The sequence below is a fragment of the Mesoplodon densirostris genome, chromosome 5 (assembly GCF_025265405.1).
Source record: "Mesoplodon densirostris isolate mMesDen1 chromosome 5, mMesDen1 primary haplotype, whole genome shotgun sequence".
NCBI classification, from domain to species: Eukaryota; Metazoa; Chordata; class Mammalia; order Artiodactyla; family Ziphiidae; genus Mesoplodon; species Mesoplodon densirostris.
Window position 1 is genome coordinate 98,226,566 of NC_082665.1, and position 22,980 is coordinate 98,249,545.

Genomic DNA, 22,980 nt, shown 5'->3' on the forward strand with positions numbered 1-22,980 from the left:
TAAATGCATCAGAATTTCTGATAAAATCCAATACCTAATTATAAAACAGCTCCTATCAAAATGAGAGGAACATATTTAATCTAATATTTAGAAATAACTATCATAATTTATTAAATGTTTTATTAAATATCTTCTGGAGGTTTTAGCCTGCTTAGTAATCAAAAAATTACAATCTATAAATGACTAGAAAGGCAGTAATAAAACTTCATTATTTGCTTATCATATTTTTAATGAAGAAAACTAAGAAAAAGATAAAAATATATTTAGAGTCTAGCAGGATTACTTGATAGAACAATGGAATAGTATTCCTCTACACCATCAATAAGCAGAAAATATTTTAATTTTAAACATTTTTATGTTAACACTAACTGGGTATTTGAAAATATTAAGGACTTACTGTTATTTTATTATAAGGATGATATTTCTCCTCATATTGATCTTGTCTCAGTGTAATTCTAATCATAATCTTGATATGGAAATTGATACACTCATTTTAATATTAGTATGGAAGAGAAAAAGAAAAAATATGTTCTTGAGGAAGAACAAGTAGGAGGACTTGCCCTTCTGAATACTGAGGCATATTTTAAGGTAATAATAATTAAAATAGAATATTTCTATGAAGATGGATCAAAAGGACTAATGGAGGTGACTAAGGAGCTGAGTCAGACTCACAAACATGTACAAATTTGTATATGACTGTCACTGCACATGAGTGAAGAATATGACAAAGGGGACTAGGATGATTATTCATATGGAAAAAAGTAATATTTCATGCATTCCTACCCCATACCACACACACACACACACACACACACACACACACATATTCCAAGTAAACATTGAAATGTGAAAAACTTAATTCTTTAAAACTTTTATGAGAATGACTTCATTACCTCAGGTTTGAGAGGAATTTCTTTTTTTTAAATTAATTTATTTATGGCTGTGTTGGGTCTTCGTTGCTGTGTGTGGGTTTATCATTGTGGTGGCTTCTCTTTGTTGTGAAGCACAGGCTCTAGGCACATGGGCTTCAGTAGCTGTAACACATGGGCTCAGTAGTTGTGACTCGTGGGCTCTAGAGCGCAGGCTCAGTAGCTGTGGTGCATGGGCTTAGTTGCTCTGCAGCATGTGGGATCTTCCCGGACCAGGGCTCAAACCCATGTTCCCTGCATTGACAGGCAGATTCTTAACCACTGTACGACCAGGGAAATCCCTGAGAGGAATTTCTTAAGCACATCAGGAAAATGTGCAAACCATTACACTGTATTAAAAAAAACATGCACACAAAGGTTCTCTGGAGCAAATGGCACCATGCTGTGGCCAGCTTATGGCACTGTACATTCTATTAAAAACAAACAAAAAACCAAAAACCTTTAAAAAATGTACATTAAGATTATAAGCTTTTATAATACCATAAAACAAGACATTGAAAATGAAAGAGAAGCCAAAAACTGGGAGAAGATAAGTACCCTATACCCGACCTAAAAATATTATCAGGAATACACAAAAGCTTCCATAAATGTGGGCAAAAGACACAGATAGTCATTGCATAGAAAGGGAATATGGGTGGCTAAATAATACATGAAAAAATCCTCATTAGTAATCATGGAAATGCAAATTAAAATCATAGTTGGACCCAATTTTACCTTTATTGGATAGCAAAAGTTAGATACTCTAAAAATAGGACCTCTTAGGTCTTCCCTGGTGGCGCAGTGGTTGAGAGTCTGCCTGCCAATGCAGGGAACAAGGGTTTGTGCCCCAGTCCAGGAAGATCCCACATGCCGTGGAGCGGATAGTCCCGTGAGCCATGGCCGCTGAGCCTGCATGTCCGGAGCCTGTGCTTCGCAACGGGAGAGGCCACAACACTGAGAGGCCCGCGTACCACAAAAAAAAAAAAAAAAAAAAAAAAAGGCCCTCTTAAATAATGCTGGTAGTACAACAAGCTTTGGAAAACTATTTAGCATACCCTGTAACCCCAGTGACAGTATTTCTGAGTTACATAATGATATACAATTTTACACCCACTACCCTTGGTAAAAATATAAGATAAAATAAAATAATAAAGACGATACCAGGTATTGGTGAGGAATGGAAGAATAAGTTTCATGCAGACCCGGCAGCAGTGTAATCAGAACTTTTAAAAAAGCATTTTGGCATTTTTGATTAAAGTTATACAAGCACATAGCCTATGGACCAGTAAGTCCTTCCCTAGAGAAGTTCTTGCATATATCTATTAGGAAACATAGGCAAGAATGATCAATGCAGCACTATTTGTAATAATGAAAAAACAAAACAACTTTAAAATACTTGTCTCAGGAAACTGATAATAAACCTGGAGGAATCTCAGAAATTTAATACTGAGTGAAAATCAAATCACAAAAGAATATACGTATATTTATAATAATCATCATATTGTAAGCTGCTAAGAGAGTAGATTTTTTTTTAAATTATTTATTTTTGGCTGTGTTGGGTCTTCGTTTCTGTGTGAAGGCTTTCTCTAGTTGCAGTGAGCGGGGGCCACTCTTCATCGCGATGTGCAGGCCTCTCACTATCGTGGCCTCTCTTGTTGCGGAGCACAGGCTCCAGACGTGCAGGCTCAGTAGTTGTGGCTCACGGGCCTAGTTGCTCCACAGCATGTGGGATCTTCCCAGACCAGGGCTCGAACCCATGTCCCTTGCTTTGGCAGGCATATTCTCAACCACTGCACCACCAGGGAAGCCCATAGAGTAGATCTTAAATGTTCTCACCACAAAAAATAGATGATAGTTATGTGATGTGCTGAAGGCGTTAGCTAATGCTATGGTGGTAATCATTTTGTAATATATAAGTGTATCAAATCATCATGTTGTACACTTCAAGCTTATGTAATGTCATATGTCAATATATGTAAAAAAAGAATATATAGAAGATACCAAGTATATAAAGGTAGAAACTCAAAGCCTAAAGAATGAACTGTTAAGGACTTATAGATACATACATATTAATTCTATAAAAAGAAGACAAAGGAAGCCACAAAAAGAGAAAAATGATTAGTGCTTACCCTGGGGAACAGGGTAACTGATGAAATAAAGACTATCTAGAGGGCTTCAGTAATATTGGAGATGTTATACTTCATAGGTTGGGTCATTCTTTCATTATTCTTCATAAGTTATATATGTTATATATTATATATACAATTTTTTCATAACACTGAAAAATGAAACTATAATACAAAAAGTATATATATTTTAAATTGAAAGTGAAATAGAGAATACAAATATCCTTTACTAAGTAATTTTAGCTTAATAGTGAATAATATTTAGAAATTCTCCAGCATTGAGACAAATTACTAATTCTTCATTTAAATCCCTAAAGTAGTATTTTATTTACCTTTCAAGGCCATGTTGTATAACATAAACATCTTGAAACATTTTTTGATGTTGCTTACACTGTAAAGCACTTTGAACCTGAGACCAGCAAAAGAAATGGCAGAGTAAACATCTTGCCTACTAATTGGTAGACTTATGGTCATCAATTGACCAGGTAGAGGAGCAAAAAAAAAAAAAAAAAAGTCTAAAGTAGTATTAAAATTTCTCTTCACTTTTTCTGTTAATGTTGACTGTACATAGTCAAATTTGCATGAATAAAAAGTGTGTATTCTGCAAGTACACTTTATACATATTACAAAAAGGCATTATTGATTATTAATTTCCAAATGGCTTTTTCATCAAACTGAGTTAAGTTTCAATTCAATTAGTTTACTTGTCCTGTCCAAAGTACTGCAGAAAGAACTGCAGTTAGGAACAAAGAAAGAGAGTTGTAGAGGCAGAGATCAGATACAGCAATGAAAGAACAGGGAAGAGAGCAAGATGAGGGAGTAGGAAATACTAGCCTGTATTCACCCCTCCTCCCCACCCCACCAAAAAAAGAAAAAAAATTAGATACCCAGGCACTAAAATAGGTCTGGGAGGGCTATAGCAACACAGTGGATAAAAAAAAAAAAAAAAAAAAAAAAAAGAGAAAGGGGCATGGGTGAGATCAGTTTAGGTGGGACATCCAAAGATGGCTAGGAACCAAAAAGGATGGAGGCTACTGGTATCAACCATGCAGAGGATGCCACCATGGTCCCCAGTGGTTGGCTCTGTGAAGGATCCTAACAATCTTGTCACTTAGGACCGTAACACCCTGACAGCCACAAACTCCCCACAGCTTTCATGGTGGCAGACCCCAAAATGTTCATTGGCATGGACTTCAATGACCTGATGCTTAGAGGATACCAGCAGCTTTAACAACTGAGGTAACCAAAAGCCATCACTGCTTCAGACTCCCAGGAGAGGGAGATGTTGCTGTCCCTCCCCACACCCAAAAGAATTGCTGTTGCAGAGTCCCCAGAACCAGGGCCGCCACCACCCCCCTAACCGTGCACATTCCCTAGAACTCAGAGCCATGGCTACTCTGCTATACCTGCACTTTAGACCTGGATATAGCTGTCATTCCATGTGTTCTTGTGACTTAGGCAATAGAGTCACTGCCACTGTAGGCTGACAAATGTCCTGGATCCTGGGAGCTGCTATCACTCTACAAGAACCTGTACTCCAGACCCTGGCTTTGTGATTGCTCTATGGGTGTAGATTCATCAGACACCCATGTCACCCTCACTGTACTAGCCCTGCAAGCCAACCAGGCACCAAGAGGGATCCCTTCAGCCAAAATATCCTACATGGGAGAAAAAGAGAAGGGGAGTCCCCAGCCACCTTTGCTACCAAACATCCCTCACTGCTATTGTGTACAGCCACAACCTTGGCCACTGAGGACCCCTACAATCTTATATCAGACAAAATAGACTTAATTTAAAAACTGTAAAGACACAAAGAACGTCATTATGTAATTAAAAAGGGATTGATTCATTAAGAGTATGTAACAATTGTAAATATATAGGTACTGAACAATGGCACCTATATTAAGCAAACATTAACAGATCTGAACAATATAATAATAGTTGGGGACTCCAATACCCAACTTTAAACAATGGATATATCATCAGGCAGAAAATCAGTAAGGAAATACTGAATATGAACTACACTTTAGACCAAATGAACCTAACAGACATATACAAAATATTCTACCCAACAGCAACAGAATACACCTTCTTTTCAAGCACACAAAGAACATCTCCAGGATGGATCATAATTTAGGTCACAAAACAAGACTTAGCAAATTTAAGAAGTATGAAATCGTATCAAATATCTTTTCTGACCACAGTGGTATAAAACTAGAGCTCAATAATAGGAAGAAAGCTGGAAAAATTTTAAACATGGAAATTAAACAACATACTCCTGAGTAACCAGTGTGTCATGGAAGAAATCAAAAGGGAAATCAAAATACATCTCGAGAAAAAATGGAACAGAACATATGAACACTTATGGGATGCAGCAAAGGCAGTTTTAAAAAGAAGTTTATAGAGATAAATACTTTAAGAAAAAAAGAAAGATCTCAAATATGCAATCTAACTTTACACATGAAGAAAGTAGAAAGAAAACAAACTAAGCCCAAAGTTAGCAGAAAGATGGGAATAACAAAGGTCAGGAAATAAGAGAAATCAATGAAATAGAGACCAGAAAAGCAATGGAAAAGATCAATGAAACTGAGCTATATGTTTGAAAAGATAAACAACATCAACAAACCTTTAGCTAGACTAAGAATAAAGAAGACTCAAATAAAATCTGAGATAAAGGAGGAGACATTACAACTGCCACCACAGAAATACAAAGGAACTTAAGAGACTACTATGAACAAATATCAGCCAACAAATTGGAAGCCTAGAATAAAGGATAAAATCCTTTGGAATAAATTTAACCAAGGAAGTGAAAGACCTGTACACTGAAAACTTTAAGACATTGACAAAAAAAATTAAGACACAAATCAACGGAAAGATATCTCATGTTCATATTGGAAGAATTAATATTGTTAAAATGTCCACACTACCCAAAACAATCTGCAGATTCAATGTAATCCCTATCAAAATTCCAGTGGCATTTCTAAAATCTGTATGGGACCACAAAAGACATTGAATAGCCAATGCAATCTTGAGAAAAAAGAACAAAGCTGGACACATCACACTTGTTGATTTCAAACTATATTACAAAGCTATAGTGATCAAAAGATTATTTTGTCATCAAAACACATCAATGATCTGTTTGATCAAAAATGATCAATGAAAAAATTTAATCATAGAAAATAGGTCAATGGAACAGAATAGAGAGCCCAGAAATAAACCCAATATATATGGTCAATTAATTTTTGATCAAGGAGGCAAGAACACAATGGGGAAAGAATAGTGTCTTCAATAAATCGTGTCAGGAAAACAATATACACATGCAAAAGAAACCCCTATCTTACTCCATCATAAATATTAACTTGAAATGGATTAAGGACTTAAATTTAAGACCCAAAACTGCAATACTCCTAAAAAGGAATAGTTCTTGACATTGATCTTGGCAATTTTTTTTTTTGATAAGACAACAAGCATAGGCACAAAGCAAAAATATACACGTTGGACTATATCAAACTAAAAAGCTTATGCACAGCAAAGGAATTGATTAACAAAATAAAAAGGCAACCTATGGAATAGGAGAAAATATCCAACATATAACTAATAAGGGGATAATATCTAAAATATATAAGAAACTCACACAATTCAATAGCAAAAAAAAAAAAAAAACCCAAACAATCCAGTTAAAAACTGGGCAAAGGACCTTAATATTTCTCCAAAGAAGATATATAGGTGACCAATAGATACGTGAAAGGTTCTCAACATCATCAGGGAATACAAAGCAAAACCACAATGAAATATCACCTCACACCTGTTAGGAGGTCTGTCAAAAAGACTAGATAGCAAATGCTGGTGAGGGTGTGAAGAAAAGGTAAAATTGTACACTGTTGGTGGGAATGTAAACTGGTAGAGCCATTATGGAGAATAGTATAGAGGTTCCTCAAAAAATTAAATCTAGAACTACCACAATTCAGCTGTACTACTTCTGTGTATATATCCAAAGAAAATGAAATCAGTATCTAAAAGAGATATCTGCACTTCCATGTTTATTGCAAAATTATTCACAATAGCCAAAGTATGAAAACAACCTAAGTGTTCATGGACAGATGAATGGATAAAGAAAAGTGGTATGTATATACAATGGAATATTATTCGGCCTTAAAAAAGGAGATCATGCCATTTGCGACAATGTAGATGAATTCAGAGAACACTGTGATAAGTGCAATAAGCCAGACCAAGAAAGCCAGAGACTGCATCATATCACTTATATGTTGAATCTTAAAAGAAAAAAGTCAAACTCTTGGAAACAGGGTAGAATCATAGTTGTCAGGGACTGGGAGTTGAGGGAAATGGGGAGATGTTGATCAAAGAATAGAAGCCTTCAGTTATAAGATGAATAAGTTCTGAGAATCTAACATATAGCATGGTGACTATAGTTAACAATACTATTGCATTCTTGAATTTTGCCAAGAGAGTAAATCTTAAGTGGTCTCAACACACACAGGCACACAACTAAGTAACAAACGTGAGTTGATGGATGTGTTAATTTGATTGTGATAATCATTTCACGCCATACATGTATATTAAATCATCATGTTGTACACTTTAAATATATACAATTTCATTTGTCAATTATACCACAAAAAGCGTCCCCACCAAAAAAGGAAAAAAAAATACAAGGCTGACCAGTATTATTCAGAATAAAAAGTAGAATTCTTCCCATAAGTTTTTCCATAAAATTTACATGACACTGATGATTGGTAAAATTAGATTTTTTTTTAAAGAATAGAAATAACCTTAAAAAGGAAACAACTGGTAAATTGTCATTGCACCTTCCTGTATACACCAGGTTTTAAGCTGTGTCAACAGACCTTTTTTCTCCAGTAATGTTTTCCTATACCATCCTATGTATTTTTTTTCCATTGTGCCTGTTTCTTATTCTTTTTTCAAATATGTTCCATTTGAGGGTTCTTGAATAAATAGGGTCCTAAAATAAGGATGTGTGAGAAAAATAATTTGATGGGCAAAAATGACAACTATAGTAAAATATCCACTTAGGTATTAGTTTGAATAGCAATAAAATGCTTATAGGAAGATAAATTTTTGCTGAAAAAAGAGCTGGTTCCTTTGCATTCTAGCCCAAAACAAAGCAAAACTTTATTAAATTTTCATTTTTTTAATTTCCCATATCTCATGCTTCTCTAGGTTCTATGCATTTTTTAAACAGAGCTTGTCTGGTTTCTAGGATGTTCTAAGCAAAAATAGTGTCAGTATGGGTTATGGAACAAGTATAGGAATAATTATATAGACTACACAGCAAGAACACACAAAAATTAACTTCATATTGGTTTGACAATCTGTGGTTGGTTTTACCACAATATACTGATTTTATTGCATATCATTATGTTCATAGCATCATGTAATTTGGCATGTAATGTGTATCAGAAGAGTTCCCTCTGAATCATTTTTAAAATACCAATAGCTGTGTATTAATCACATAGCTTTATAAGTAATCATATTAACTACAGTGCAGAACTGTCTCAACCAACATGACTCCTAGGTTTGGAGCTGAGTTTTAAATAGATTATGTTGTTGTCAATAGAAGGATCAGAAGTAATAAAAGAAATATCTTGTATTAATTATTCTCTTCTCTGTAGTCCCATAGTCCTTTATTGGTTCTTAGTTTGAGTTTAATTCATTCTGCTTTGATTTTGTGTAATTTCTGTAAAGCTCATTACCTCTACCAAATTGTGAATTTCTTGTGTAGTGTCCTGTCTCATGCATATTTCACATCCCACATCTATTAATAATGGTTCATATACTGAACCACCACAACTTGAAAGAATAAAGATTTCCTTTTTTTTTTAGAATATGTCTTTTAAATTTCTTTCAGAAATTTGGTACAACTGTACAAAAGTGAAAATGACATAGAAATTTCAAAGAAGATTAAGACTCAGTGGACTTCTTTGGGCCTAGAAGATGTACAGTTTGTAAATTATTCTGTGCTGCTGAACCTGCCAGGCCCTTCTCCCAGCTCAGTGACTCTAAGCAGCAGTGGCCAGTGCTTTCATCCTAATGGCCAGCCTTGCGGTGAAGAAGCCAGACAACACAGCATCCAAGATCCGCTCTACTCATATGCAGCCTATTCTGCCAGTGGAACTCTCAAGGTAATATGACCATTTGTCTCTGTCATTTACAGTGAAATGAAATTAGAAAACAACAGCTTTCATCTAAATTGAACTAACTGGCAAGAAGCAACATACCAAAATAAACATTAAATGTTCTCAGTGTGGAGGTGCCAGGAAAGGGGAAGGAAGATTTGAATTGCCTGACCCTTTTCTTGTCATATTTTGAAAGTGAAGACATGTTAGAAGAATTTAATTTAAAAGTGTTGAGTGTGTGACTGAGTCATTCACATTTTGCCTAATCTTTACAGTGTGAGTTCATTTTGTTCTTTGGTTCTGAAGAGGCAAATTTTAATAGATCAATGTGGACAGAAAGAATAGAAACAGAAGCAGTTATGTTTTGAAATTGTGTATGCACACAAGAAATGAAGTGGAAAATTGATGTGATTATTCACACATTTAAGATTTGACATACAGTGTGTCTGCTTTATGATGGAAAATATAAACAGGGGACCAGGTGTGAATTATTGCTTTAGCCTTTCTGGGTTAGATGGTTTTTTGATTTGGTGGTTTTTTGACATTGTGGTTAAATGCACAGCTTCTAGAGCCACGTGGACTAGTTTCAAATCTCAGATCCCCAATTACCACTGTTAATTAAGCATATAGGGCTGAGTTTTCTCATCTCTGTAATGGGGATAATAATAGTTCTATCTTCATAATCTTGTTATGAGAATTAAATTAATTAATATATGTAAATCTTGGAGGATAGAGCTTAGCCTATGGTAAGGACAAGAGAGCAGTTAGATACCATAGCATTTAATTGGTCACTAGTTTCCTTTATATAGGCAACTTTTCCATCTCCATGTAAAAATCTCATTTAAATAAACACATTCAGTTTTTTTATAAAACTATTGATTTCTTCTACAGATTTTATATGAATGAAATACTGTTTCTGATTGTTTATTATTGGCACAGATTTTTAAGAATCCAACTTATTATTAACTCTGATTAAGATGATTAATTTAAATTACTTAAAGTTACATTGCAGAAATACATGCTTGTTCCCAATTAAAAAAAAAATTTTTTGGGGGGGTGCAGCATGAAGAGAAGCAGCTAACCACTGCTTTGGCATTGTTCTTGTTCTGTGTTATAACATTCTCTGATATTTAGCAGAACCGCATATAACCAGCACCACCTTGAAAACCTTTTTATTAATTAAAAGTTAACATAATATTAAATGTCTGTAATATTTCTAGTGTAGGACTCATGATTTGACTTGATGAATATACACTATGTCTGATAGGCAATAATGGAAAAGTACTTGTGTACTAATGGAAATAGAGGGAGGCCGCCAGCATTCTTTCTTCGGTTCAGAAACTTTGGTCCCAAGTCGAGATTCTAAAGTTACCCCACATATTTTAGACTCCCAACCCTGCATAAGCCCCACACATTTCCAGGCTCCTCTTTATCCTGGTTTATTCAAATACAGCACAGTCATCTCCTTCCTTAAACAAAAGCATTTCCAAAACACAGAACAATAACAAAACCCCAGAAGCTTGAGTGGATCCTTGGAATCACCCCCATCTATTTTCTTTCCAGTTTCCTCTGGCAAACATTCATTATTCCTCGACTGAGGTGATATGGAAAAGCTGTGGAACTATAGCTTGTGTCTCAGTTGCCTCCATGTGTACCTCTTTAATAATCGCCTGGGCACATGGGATTTTTGTTTTATATTCCTGTGTAACCATATCTCTGAGGGATTTTCACACATTTGTCTTATCAGTTATGTGTTTAAATTTTCTCTTTGTTTCATATGAAAGAAAACCAAGGTCTACTATAGAATCATGAAGTAGTTAAGTGTCTGCGAAGTCATAAGTCATGGAACTCTAGTATTATCTTGGTAGGAATGCAAATTGGTGCAGCTACTATGGAAAACAGTATGGAGGTTCCTCAAAAAACTAAAAACAGAATTACCACATGACTGAGCAATTCCACTTCTGGGTATATATTCGAAGAAAACAAAAACACTAACTCAAAAAAAATACACCCACCCCAATGTTCATAACAGTGTAATTTTTTACACACACACACACAGGCGCCCACACACAGTGGAATATTACTCAGCCATAAAAAGTGAAATTTTGCCATTTGAAACAACATGGATGGACCTGGAGAGTATTATGCTTAGTGAAATGTCAGCCAGAGAAAGGCAAATACTCTATTTTATCACTTATGTGTGGAATCTAAAAAATAAAGTGAATGAATATAACAAAATAGAAAGAAACTCACAGATATAGACAACAAACTAGTGGTTACCAGTGAGGAGAGGGGAGGCGAAGGGCAAGATAGGAGATTAAGAAATACAAATTACTATGTATAAAGTAAATAAGCTACAAAGATCTATCGTACAGCACAGGGAATATAGCCAATATTTTATAATAAGTTTAAATGGAGTATAATCTATAAAAATATTGAATCACTATGTTGCATACCTGAAACCAATATAATATTATAAATCAACTAGATTTGAATTTAAAAAATACCATTTTTAATAAAGTGCTGAAAAAGATTTTAAATAATATAGCTATTAAAAGGGAGAAATAAAGTTAGCTATAGATGTAGAAGTGTATTCCATGTGTGAAATATTAGGCCTAGTTAGAAGGGAATAATGTTAAAGGAACTAAAATGCAATTATGGATAAAACAAACACTTTGTATTTGAAGAATGTAATTTAAGAAATTAACCGTGCAAATTAGATGACAACATTGGCAATAAGTAGTTTTAGAATTATGTTAATATTCAAATCTATTACACTAAGTACATAATAATTTAAAGATTTATATAAATAAAGGACATAATGTGATATTGACTTTTTAAACTTTTACTATATTAGTATTATAATTTTCAAAAGCAAAGCAATTTCTTGGTAACTATTTTATATGCATATAGAATACTTGCATATATTTTATATACATGTTTTAGATAGGTGTATTAGTGAAACTCGCATATTCTAATTAATAGGACACTGGTGAATTTTCTATGTCTCTTCAGACTATTTCCCAATTCAAATCAAGCTTGAGAGGTTGCTGCTGATGACTCAGGCATACCTACTTTTTGATTTTGAGTACATTGTATTTGCATGAATTTCTATCAGGCAGCGCCATTAACAAGTTCTTAAATTATTCTAGTCTGACTGCCAGCAAAGCTCCCCACTACTTTTGCTTTTGACAAGATTATTTGTAGAAGAGCCATGCCCTTTTTCTTTGAAGAGCTGTCATGTCCATTCATCATATGACCGTTTTGTATAAGCTTCCAATTTTTTGCTTTCTGCTAACAGTCTAAACAGCATTTGTGATATCTGAGATCTACTTCGAAAACCTACTTAGTGCCAGCATGATGGATGGCATACTTTGCAACATTTTGTAATTCATTGTGCACTGGAAAGGTGACATTGTTTACCCCATCATAATGACAGGTGGGTCAGTAAAATGGTCCTAAGGAGAGTTGTCCTGTCAGATGCAAAATACATATTAAAATGGATACATAAATAATTTAGCATGAGTGAGGTTAGCTTCAGGGAATAAACAGTGATTTATATTTTTATTAAAGGGGAATATCAACTATAATATCATCATAATGTTAAAGACATTGATAGTGCTGGCAATGTCTAGTCAGTTTTATAAATAGAATATATGGCTTTATGTAATTCCTGTGAAGTTATTTCTTTTGTCCTTTGTGAAACCAGTACAGGTACAGAAAAGCAAAGGGAACAATTAGTATTTAATATAGGTTGGTCAGATTGGGTCTACCATGTTCTTACTTTGAATAAGGGATTTATTTTTATTCCAATACATTTTATAAATTTTGAAGTTTTATTTCTGTTAAGCATTATTTTGTATCGGGAAGACAAGCCAAGTGATGCAGTTTTATGAAGAAACATTTTCAACAACTCATTAGCTATGCATAAAATATTGTTACCAATACACTTCTCACTATCCCATTCCTCAGAAAACATAGTTCAGGAGCCCAGACTAGCAACCTTCCTTACCAGTTGCACATCTGTGGATTGGTTGCTTCAATTCTCTAAGCCTCAAAAGTCCTTATCTGTATAAGGGGAATAGTAATAGTACCTCAAATGATTGTTGTGAGGAAGAAATGATAGAAACCATGTCAAGGGCCTGGAACTTAGAAGCACTCAATAAATGTTAGCTATTTTTATTAGTAGTTGGTATAAAGTAGATGCATTTAAATGGGAGAAATTAAGAAAATATCAGAACTACATATCATAAAATTTGGAGTACAAATGTTTACCACATTGCCTGAAAACAGTCTTCCTGTCTTCTATTTAACATGACAAATATTAATCACTAGGGAGGAAAATGCCTTAAGTATGAATACATAATAAAATAAATATAACTCCCTGACCACATTTTTCATTTAAAACTGAAAGCTAAAATAAATGAAGTATTTTATTTTTGAGTGCAGAATGGCAAATCATGTCAAGTTGGGCCTGAAGATCGTTGCTTGTCTTTGTTTTGTGAAATATCATGACATAGTTTAACACATGAAATCTGAACACTGCATCAAATATTTTGTCAAAAAGTCTTAAACAGGAAATAATCGCTGCATGGAATCCTTGGATAACTTGTAATCAGTTGTCTCTTTTCTCATAGCTAGGAAGACTTTGTCTTCCTCTTTTATTTTTAATATTCTCAAACAAAGGCAAACCTATCAGTGTTATGGCAGAAGGCAAAGCTATATGTATTTAGCTCTGAATGCTTCCTGTTACAGATAAAAATATCAGAAAGCTAAAGGAATAGAATGAAATTGTATTATTGTCTGGGTATGAAGATGAGGCTACTGTCTCACAAATAAAGAAATGTGAGCTTCGAGCAGTTTTTCAATGCTGAAAAGGATTTTGCATTTTATTTGTCTCCCCTCTTTTGTGGAATCCATCTTTTGGTCAGCAGTGCACAAATGTGAGATGAATGGCTTTGAACAAAGTTGTATGTAAGTGATTCACTTAAAAAAAACTACATAAAATCCCTTGGTTTAATATGATCTTCTGTTTCTGATTTCACGAACTCTGTGCAGTAACTGAGTTAACAAAATAATTTCAAAGCTGGCTGCTTTTTTATTTTTTTCAAGATAGCCCATGGGATTAGTTTTTTTTCAAGATAGCCCATGGGATTAGTTTCCACATATTTAAGGTATATATTTTTCATGGATTTAAAATTTTGTAGATAGAAGCATTTACAAATAAAAAAGTGATCTATCACAACGTAGTGTCCATAGTGAAATATTTGTTAGGGAGGTTGCATCTTATTCCTGGGAAAGAATAAAAGTCTATTTTACAAAATAAAAGTTTACAACAAAGATAGTTGAATTCACCTAAACAGTTAAAGTACAATGGACTATTTTTCTCCCTCTTCAGTAGCAGAAATATAGAATTTTGAGTGAGAAAATGTTTGACTACAGTTTTCTTTTTTTTAAATTAATTAATTTATTTATTTTGGGCTGTGTTGGGTCTTCGTTTCTGTGCAAGGGCTTTCTCTAGTTGCAGCAAGCGGGGGCCACTCTTCATCGCGGTGCGCGGGCCTCTCACTGTCGTGGCCTCTCTTGTTGCGGAACATAGGCTCCAGATGCGTGGGCTCCATAGTTGTGGCTCACAGGCCCAGTTGCTCTGCGGCATGTAGGATCTTCCCAGACCAGGACTGGAAACCGTGTCCTCTGCACTGGCAGGCAGATTCTCAACCACTGCACCACCAGAGAAGCCCCTTGACTACAGATTTCTAATTTGACTGAAGTTACTTCTAAAGATTCTGAATCACCATAATTGTTGTTTGACAGAAAATTCTAGGTCAGAATTTTTAGTTTTAATATAAGTTAAAGCATACCACTTACAATGTTTTGATAACATAACTTTCTTAGCAGATTTAATATATAGTTTAATTTTCATAAAATGCCAGTATACAGTTTACAAATGAGATTTACCTCATTTCATTGGATGCTGCAAATTCAGTGTTTTCAGAACTAGAGAGATCTGTGCAAAAGTTGATCATTAGGTTTATGCACTATTTCAATACATTAATATAGTTGATTTTAAAGGAAGCAGAATTCTATCATATTATGTTCATGGTCTCCAGGAAGAATTCTCTTGAAAGAATTTGCAACTCCTTCAATATCCTTACCTTAATAAGTTGAGTATCATTTATTAAATAAAGTACCCTTTGATTATTAATCTGTTTTAACTTGTATTTTAATTTGATACTGAAAGATAAACTGACTGATATAGAATTTAGCCTGCTGGCTGTCACTAATGTAACAAGAAACACTCAACATTTAGCAGGTATATACTGAGTGCCCTTTTTTATGCTGATCACAGGAGCAAAATGATCCATAAGAAAGCTTTGGACACTGCCCACATGTAGCTGGCAGTCTAATAGGGGAAACTTGCTGTTAGGTAAGCAATTACACAACTGCATGGTGTCATCCTGCTATGAAAACTAGCAAGTTACCTAAATATTCTAGACTCCATTTCCTCATCTGTATAGTGAGCAGAAATATCGAGAAATATGAATGTTCTGAAGATTGACTGAAAACAACTGATGTAATCTCCATGGTAAAATGTCAAGCACAGAGGACATAAATGGTTAAGTATTGATTTTCTTTTTCCTTTTTTATCATAACAACCCTGTCCAATTTAACCCTTCTTATAATACACACGTGCATGCATGTGATCTATCCCTCTCTCTCGCTTTCTTCCTCCCTGCCTCTCTCTTTCTCTCTCTCTCTTCCTCCCCCCCACCTCCTTCTAAGGTTCTGTATTCAATTTCCAGTTTGCCAACAGCTGGGGTTCCCTGTGAACCTCCTCTTGCCCTTATCTTTCTCTTGCCATTACCCACCTCTTGCCCTGATCTACTTCTGAATTTTTTTCCACTTTGCCAAGACCTAGGCACACGCTTCAACCCTCATCTCTAACGCATACCTTTTTTTTTCTAAATTACCTAGAAAATCCTTAAAAAGTGCATTTTTTTCTTCCCAACAATTTGTTTTCTTAAATTAGTATACATTCTTATCCCAGGTTTGCATTATTTTGCCTGTTGACTTTGGAGATTATTGGTGTAAGTATGGAAATGTAATCCTGACAGAACTTTGCTTCACTTTGGTTAAATTTCTATATTACAGTACTATTTAACTTAATTTTCTCTCCTTTAGATGGATGCGCTTTATATGTTAGATTATAAAACATTTCACAAGTTGTTAAAACTGATTACTATATGCCAAGACAAGTGACTACTCTGGCTTATCTTTGTTTTTTCTGCTTTCAAAACATGGTCACTGTACACAAATAAAATAAATTATTCACTGTGCCATTAAGCACTGCATTTAGTATATCATAGTAGCAAATATTTTTTCAGCATGTGTTTATATTACAGTAATAAAAAGTGATAAAATTGACAAGTCATCCCTTTATCTGACCTTTTACACTGAAGACAGCAGAATGGATTGTGTGTCTCATGCTTAATGCTGAATTCAGTTGGGATATACTAGTTTAGTGCACTTGCTGGTGTCCCTTCTGATCGGTTGGGAGTCTAATTTAACTGATTAGTTCTTCTGTTGTTCTAGTAATTAAATATTTTAAATAACTGAATGTTATTTAAATTATTGATAGCTTTTTAATACTAAAATACTTAATTTTTTTTTTTTTTTTTTTGCTGTACGCGGGCCTCTCACTGCTGTGGCCTCTCCCGTTGCGGAGCACAGGCTCCGGACACACAGGCTCCGCGGCCATGGCTCGCGGGCCCAGCCGCTCCGCGGCATGTGGGATCTTCCGGGATCGGGGCACGAACCCGTGTCCCCTGCATCGGCAGGCGGACTCTCAACCACTGCGCCACCAGGGAAGCCCAATACTTAATATTTTATATATCTGGATGCCTATGCCAACCCCATCTTAACTGGTTTTTATTAGCTAGAATACTATTTGGAGAAGGAGCTTGAAAGGATTGATTAGTGATGTCTGCCACAAGGGTGGGAGGAAGCAGCATTGGCTTTCGTGTTTTAATACATTGTGGTTTTCATAATAAGGTTTATGATGAAAAGCCCTTCAGTGAACTTGAACCAAAAAGAACTAAGAAAGTACTAACAGTATTTGAATTTTGAACTCTTCATCATTACCAATATACTGTTTTTTTTAGAAAGGATAACAGTAAACATGGGATGTTATTCTGATTTTACAAGTTTTTAATAAACATAAGCACTTTAATTTGAACAATATTCAAAAGCTAGATTACATAAAGTAGTAGTAAATTTCTAAAGTAAAATTTGTATTTAGATGAATAGTATTTCTGATAACCCTGTATTTTGTCAGTATGAGAACTGCTTGGGTTTACTATTTCTGACTTTGAGTAGAAAATTACTGTTTTAGTCAAAGCAGGCTTTTCAAATAGTCTGTACATTCAGAATCTCTCTTAGAGAAAACTGAGAGGATTCAGAGTGATTGATTTGGTTGAAAATGTCAAGTCTGAAAAATTTCAAGGCCTACATCATTTCATAAGCATGAATAATTTTTGCTACCTCAGGTAGAAGAGAAACATGGCCCTGTATTATTCCTCAATGTGGAACCCAAGCCACCAGCAGGTGGAAGGCCCCAGAAACACTTCTCTGACCTGGCTACCTTCCGTGATTGTTCTATTAATTTTAGTTAGCTTACTACAGAAAATAACAATCCTATTCATTTCTCTTGTTTATTCTCTTCTGTTGCTTCTTCTCAGAATAGTCTCTCCACTTTTCCATAGAACATTTGGTGCTATGGAATGTCACTTTTTAATGTTTTGATTTTTAGTCATTACTAATTATTTGGTTTATGATTCCTTCTAATCACATATTTTACAGTGGATAGAAGATAATTGTATTGTTCGTTTCTAAAGTGTACCAGTATCGTCTTAGCTGTTATTATGTGGCTCGTCTATTGTCATGCCAATATTTTTTCTTTTTTAACAAAGTATAAATATTTGATTTTCTGACAATTGTTGTTTTTTAAGTTCTTTGTTCAAAAATTAGCATATAAAATTTAAATAAAAATTAATGTGTAGACTTTTTAATATTTCTCTCTGGTAAAAAACAATAATTAAAACAGAGCTAGTTTCCTTTCACTCTGCACCTCTCATTTTCTCTTTCCTATGTGTCAGGAAGTCCTCTATGTGTTAGGGCAAAACTGGTACACATAGAGTAAGTAGTTCAACAAGCACCTACATTCCTGTTCACTTCGCATTTCCAAAGACTACTCAGATGTGACTTAATACTTGATATCTGGACATAAGTTAAACATGGTATGCCAACTGGTAAGTGGATGGTTTTCTAACATGACAGAATACATGCAATAAAGAGAGGTTCATTGTAGCAACAAGAATGGTTGGAAAAAATGGCTTGACATTTTATCATATCATTGTATATTGATTTGTCTCATAAAAATTCAATATGCTTTGCATATTGTGATTTTCAGTTTACTTGAAGGTAAATATGAAAGACTTTTGGAAAGGAACTGGTTCAGAAACATCCTTTGAAGACAATAGATAATTTTTATTATCACCTGTCAAACTGTCAGAACATTGAGACTTCTGTCAATATTGACTTTTAATGCATAGCCTCAAAGTACACAAACCAAAATAAATGAAGAAAATGATGCCCGTTTGGGGGAATATTTTTGTGGGATAAAACACTCTTACATGTTAAAATGGTTTAATCGTTTATATATGCTATTTATAGAAGATGAGTTGAAGAGCTCTTTAATTGAAATTGCCATTTTTGATGTCATTTACAGAATTGGTATTTTAGTAACTGCCATATTTTTCTGGTATGTACACAAACAAAAAGTCATAGTCTGGTCTACACACTCTCAGACCAGTATGATTTTTCCCCAAACTCTCCTAAATATGAAAAGTATGTTCATTAATATAACCAAATGAACAATATCTCTGCTTTAAGATGTTATCAGTGAGTCATAATTAGTAGATAGCTTAGAAAGTTGAAATGGAAAATATGAATTCTCTCATTTTTACAATGTGATCATTAATATTATGTGACCATTTATTTTAATAGAGCTTTAAAATTGTAGATCAATAATTATTTATATGGTAATGGTATCAGCAGACTCAAAAATCAAATTAATAAGTCACTGATTTAATCACATTTTAATAGGAGCAAAATTTTGATCAAAAACCATTCTGACAGAAGTAACTTTAACAATTAGGTTTTCTTGGCAGATACATTTGAAAGTATAGCTTAACTTTAGGGAGATACTGTAAACTGTAATCATTTCAATTCAAGACAGATAAGCCAACAATGTATGTAGGACACCTGGGTGAGAATGAATGTGTGATGGACCCTTTACTGAGGAAATCACCCTGTAATTGAAATTGAAACTGATAGACACATATATGCATAAAGAGGTGAGTCTTAAGAGAGGCAGAAACAGGTCACTCTGGGAATCAATGTAAAAAGATAAGTTCACATAAAAGTGGGCAACAGTCAAATACAATTCCTCAGGGAGGTAACATTTGAAATGGGTTTTAAAGTATTAGTAAAGTTTTTATAGGTGCAGATGAGGGTAGTGGCTAAGGAAATATTTCATGCCAGAAATGTTTCCTTAAATAGTTAGATTTACCAATCTCTTGTTGGTATTCATATGTTCTTCAAATGAGTCTTCTGTGGAGGAGCTTTGTATAAAATTGGCTAAAGTACATTATAGCTCTGACTGAGAAGGGTGGGAAGTGAGAGGTCTGGATTCTTCATCTCCATTCTCTCACTATTTGCCACCACTAACATTTTATCAAGACCTCAACATAGATATCCTATACGTTGAAACACCACATTTATTTATTTATTTTTAACGTCTTTATTGGAGTATAATTGCCTTACATTGTTGCGTTAGTTTCTGCTGTATAACAAAGTGAATCATTATACATATACTTATATCCTCATATCCTCTTCCTCTTGCATCTCCCTCCAACCCTCCCTATCCCACCCACCTAGGTGTTCACAAAGCACTGCGTTGATCTCTCTGTGCCATGTGGCTGCTTCCCACTAGCTCTCTGTTTTACATTTGGTAGTGTATGTATGTCAATGCCACTCTCTCACTTTGTCTCAGCTTACCCTTCCCCCTCCCCATGTCCTCAAGACCATTCTCTATGTCTACGTCTTTATTCCTGTCCTGACCCTAGGTTCTTCAGAACCAATTTTTTTTTAGATGTGATATATATGTGTTAGCATACTGTATTTGTTTTTTCTCTTTCTGACTTACTTCACTATGTATGACAGATTCTATGTCCACCCGCCTCACTACAAATAAGCCAATTCTGTTTCTGCTTATGGCTGAGTAATATTGCACTGTATATATGTGACACATCTTCTTTATCCATTCATCTGTTGATGGACATTTAGGTTGCCTCCATGTCCTGGAAATTGTAAATAGTGCTGCACTGAACATTGTGGTACATGTATCTTTTTGAATTATGGTTTTCTCAGGGTATATGCCCAGTACTGGGATTGCTGGGTCATATGGTACTTCTATTGTTAGTATCATAAGGAACTTCCATAATGTTCTCCATAGTGGCAGTATCAATTTACATTCCTACTAACAGTGTAGGAGCGTTCCCTTTTCTTCATACCCTCTCTAGAATTTATTGTTTGTAGATTTTTTCATGATGACCATTCTGAATGGTGTGAGGTGATAACTCATTGTAGTTTTGATTTGAATTTCTCTAATGATTAGTGATGTTGAGCATCCTTTCATGTGCTTGTTGGCAATCTGTATATCTTCTTTGGAGAAATGTCTATTCAGGTCTTCTGCCCAATTTTGGATTGTGTTGTCTGTTTTTTTGATATTGAGCTGCATGAACTGCTTGCATATTTTAGAGATTAATCCTTCATCAGTTGTTTCATTGGCAAATATTTTCTCCAGTTCTGAAGGTTGTCTTTTCGTCTTGTTTATGGTTTCCTTTGCTGTGCAGCATCTATTAAGTTTCATTATCTCCAATTTGTTTATTTTTGTTTTTATTTCCATTTCTATAGGAGGTGAGTCAAAAAGGATCTTGCTGTGATTTATGTCATAGAGTGTTCTGCTTATGCTTTCCTCTAAGGGTTTTATAGTGTCTGGCCTTAAATTAAGGTCTTTAATCCATTTTGAATTTACTTTTGAGTATGGTGTTAGGGAGTGTTCTAATTTCATTCTTTTCCATGTAGCTTTCCAGTTTCCCAGCACTACATATTGAAGAGTCTGTCTTTTCTCCATTGTATACACTTGCCTCCTTTGTCAAAGATAAGGTGACCATATGTGCATGGGTTTACCTTTGGGATTTCTATCCTGTTCCATTGATTTATATTTCTATTTTTGTTCCAGTCCCATGTTGTCTTGATTACTGTAGTTTTGTAGTATAGTCTGAAGTCAGGAAGCCTCATTCTTCCAGCTCCATTTTTCTTTCTCAAGATTGCTTTGGCTATTCGGGATCCTTTGTGTTTCCATACAAATTGTGAAATTTTTAGTCCTACTTCTGTGAAAAATGCCATTGGTAGTTTGATAGGGATTGCACTGAATCTGTAGATTGCTTTGGGTAGTAGAGTCATTTTCACAATGTTGCTTCTTCCAATCCAAGAACAGGGTATATCTCTCCATCTGTTGTATCATCTTTAATTTCCTTCATCAGTGTCTTATAGTTTACTGCATATAGGGGTTTTGTCTCCTTAGGTAGGTTTATTCCTAGGTATTTTATTCTTTTTGTTGCCATGGTAAATGGGAGTATTTCCTTAATTTCTCTTTCAGATTTTTCATCATTAGTGTATAGGAATACAAGAGATTTCTGTGCATTAATTTTTATCCTGCTACTTTACCAAATTAATTGATTAGCTCTAGTAGCTTTCTGGTAGCATCTTTAGGATTCTCAATGTATAGAATCATGTCATCTGCAAAGACTGACAGCTTGACTTCTTCTTTCCCAATTTGGATTCCTTTTATTTCTATTTCTTATCTGATTGCTGTGGCTAAAACTTCCAAAACTATGTTGAATAATAGTGCTAAGAGTGGGCAACCTTGTCTTGTTCCTGATCTTAGTGGAAATGGTTTCAGTTTTTCACATTGAGAATGATGTTGGCTGTCGGTTTGTCACATACGGTCTCTATTACTTTGAGGTACGTTCCTTCTATGCCTACTTTCTGGAGAGTTTTTTTTTTTATCATAAACGGTGTTGAATTTTGAAAAAAGCTTTTTCTGATCTATTGAGATGATCATTTGGTTTTTCTCCTTCATTTTGTTAATATGGCATTTCACATTGATTAATTTGTGTATATTGAAGAATCCTTGCATTCCTGGGATAAACCCCATTTGATCATGGTGTATGATCCTTTTAATGTGCTTTTGGATTCTGTTTGCTAGTATTTTGATGAGGATTTTTGCATCTTTGTTCATCAGAAATATTGGCCTGTAGTTTTCTTTATTTTTGACATATTTGCCTAGTTTTGGTATCAGGGTAATGGTGACCTCGTAGAATGAGTTTGGGAGTGTTCTTCCCTCTGGTATATTTTGGAAGAGTTTGAGAAGGACAGGTGTTAGCTCTTCTCTAAATATTTGATAGAATCCTCCTGTGAAGCCATCTGGTCCTGGCTTTTATTTGTTGGAAGCTTGTTAATCACACTTTCAATTTCAGCATTTGTGATTGGTCTGTTTATATTTTCTGTTTCTTCCTGGTTCAGTCTTGGAAGGTTGTGCTTTTCTAAGAATTTTTCCATTTCTTCCAGGTTGTCCACTTTATTGGCATAGAGTTGCTTAAGGTA

General features: G+C 34.7%; 1 protein-coding gene across 9 annotated transcripts in view; it reads left to right on the forward strand.

Annotated features, from left to right (window-relative positions):
• Positions 1 to 22,980, forward strand: part of NAALADL2 (N-acetylated alpha-linked acidic dipeptidase like 2) — a 1,531,400-nt gene that overhangs the window by 875,885 nt on the left and 632,535 nt on the right. For all 9 annotated transcript variants that reach the window (XM_060100049.1, XM_060100047.1, XM_060100046.1 and 6 more), the window contains one exon: positions 8,922 to 9,195. In XM_060100049.1, the coding sequence (XP_059956032.1) occupies positions 8,922 to 9,195 (274 nt within the window). The remainder of the gene's footprint in view (positions 1 to 8,921; positions 9,196 to 22,980) is intronic.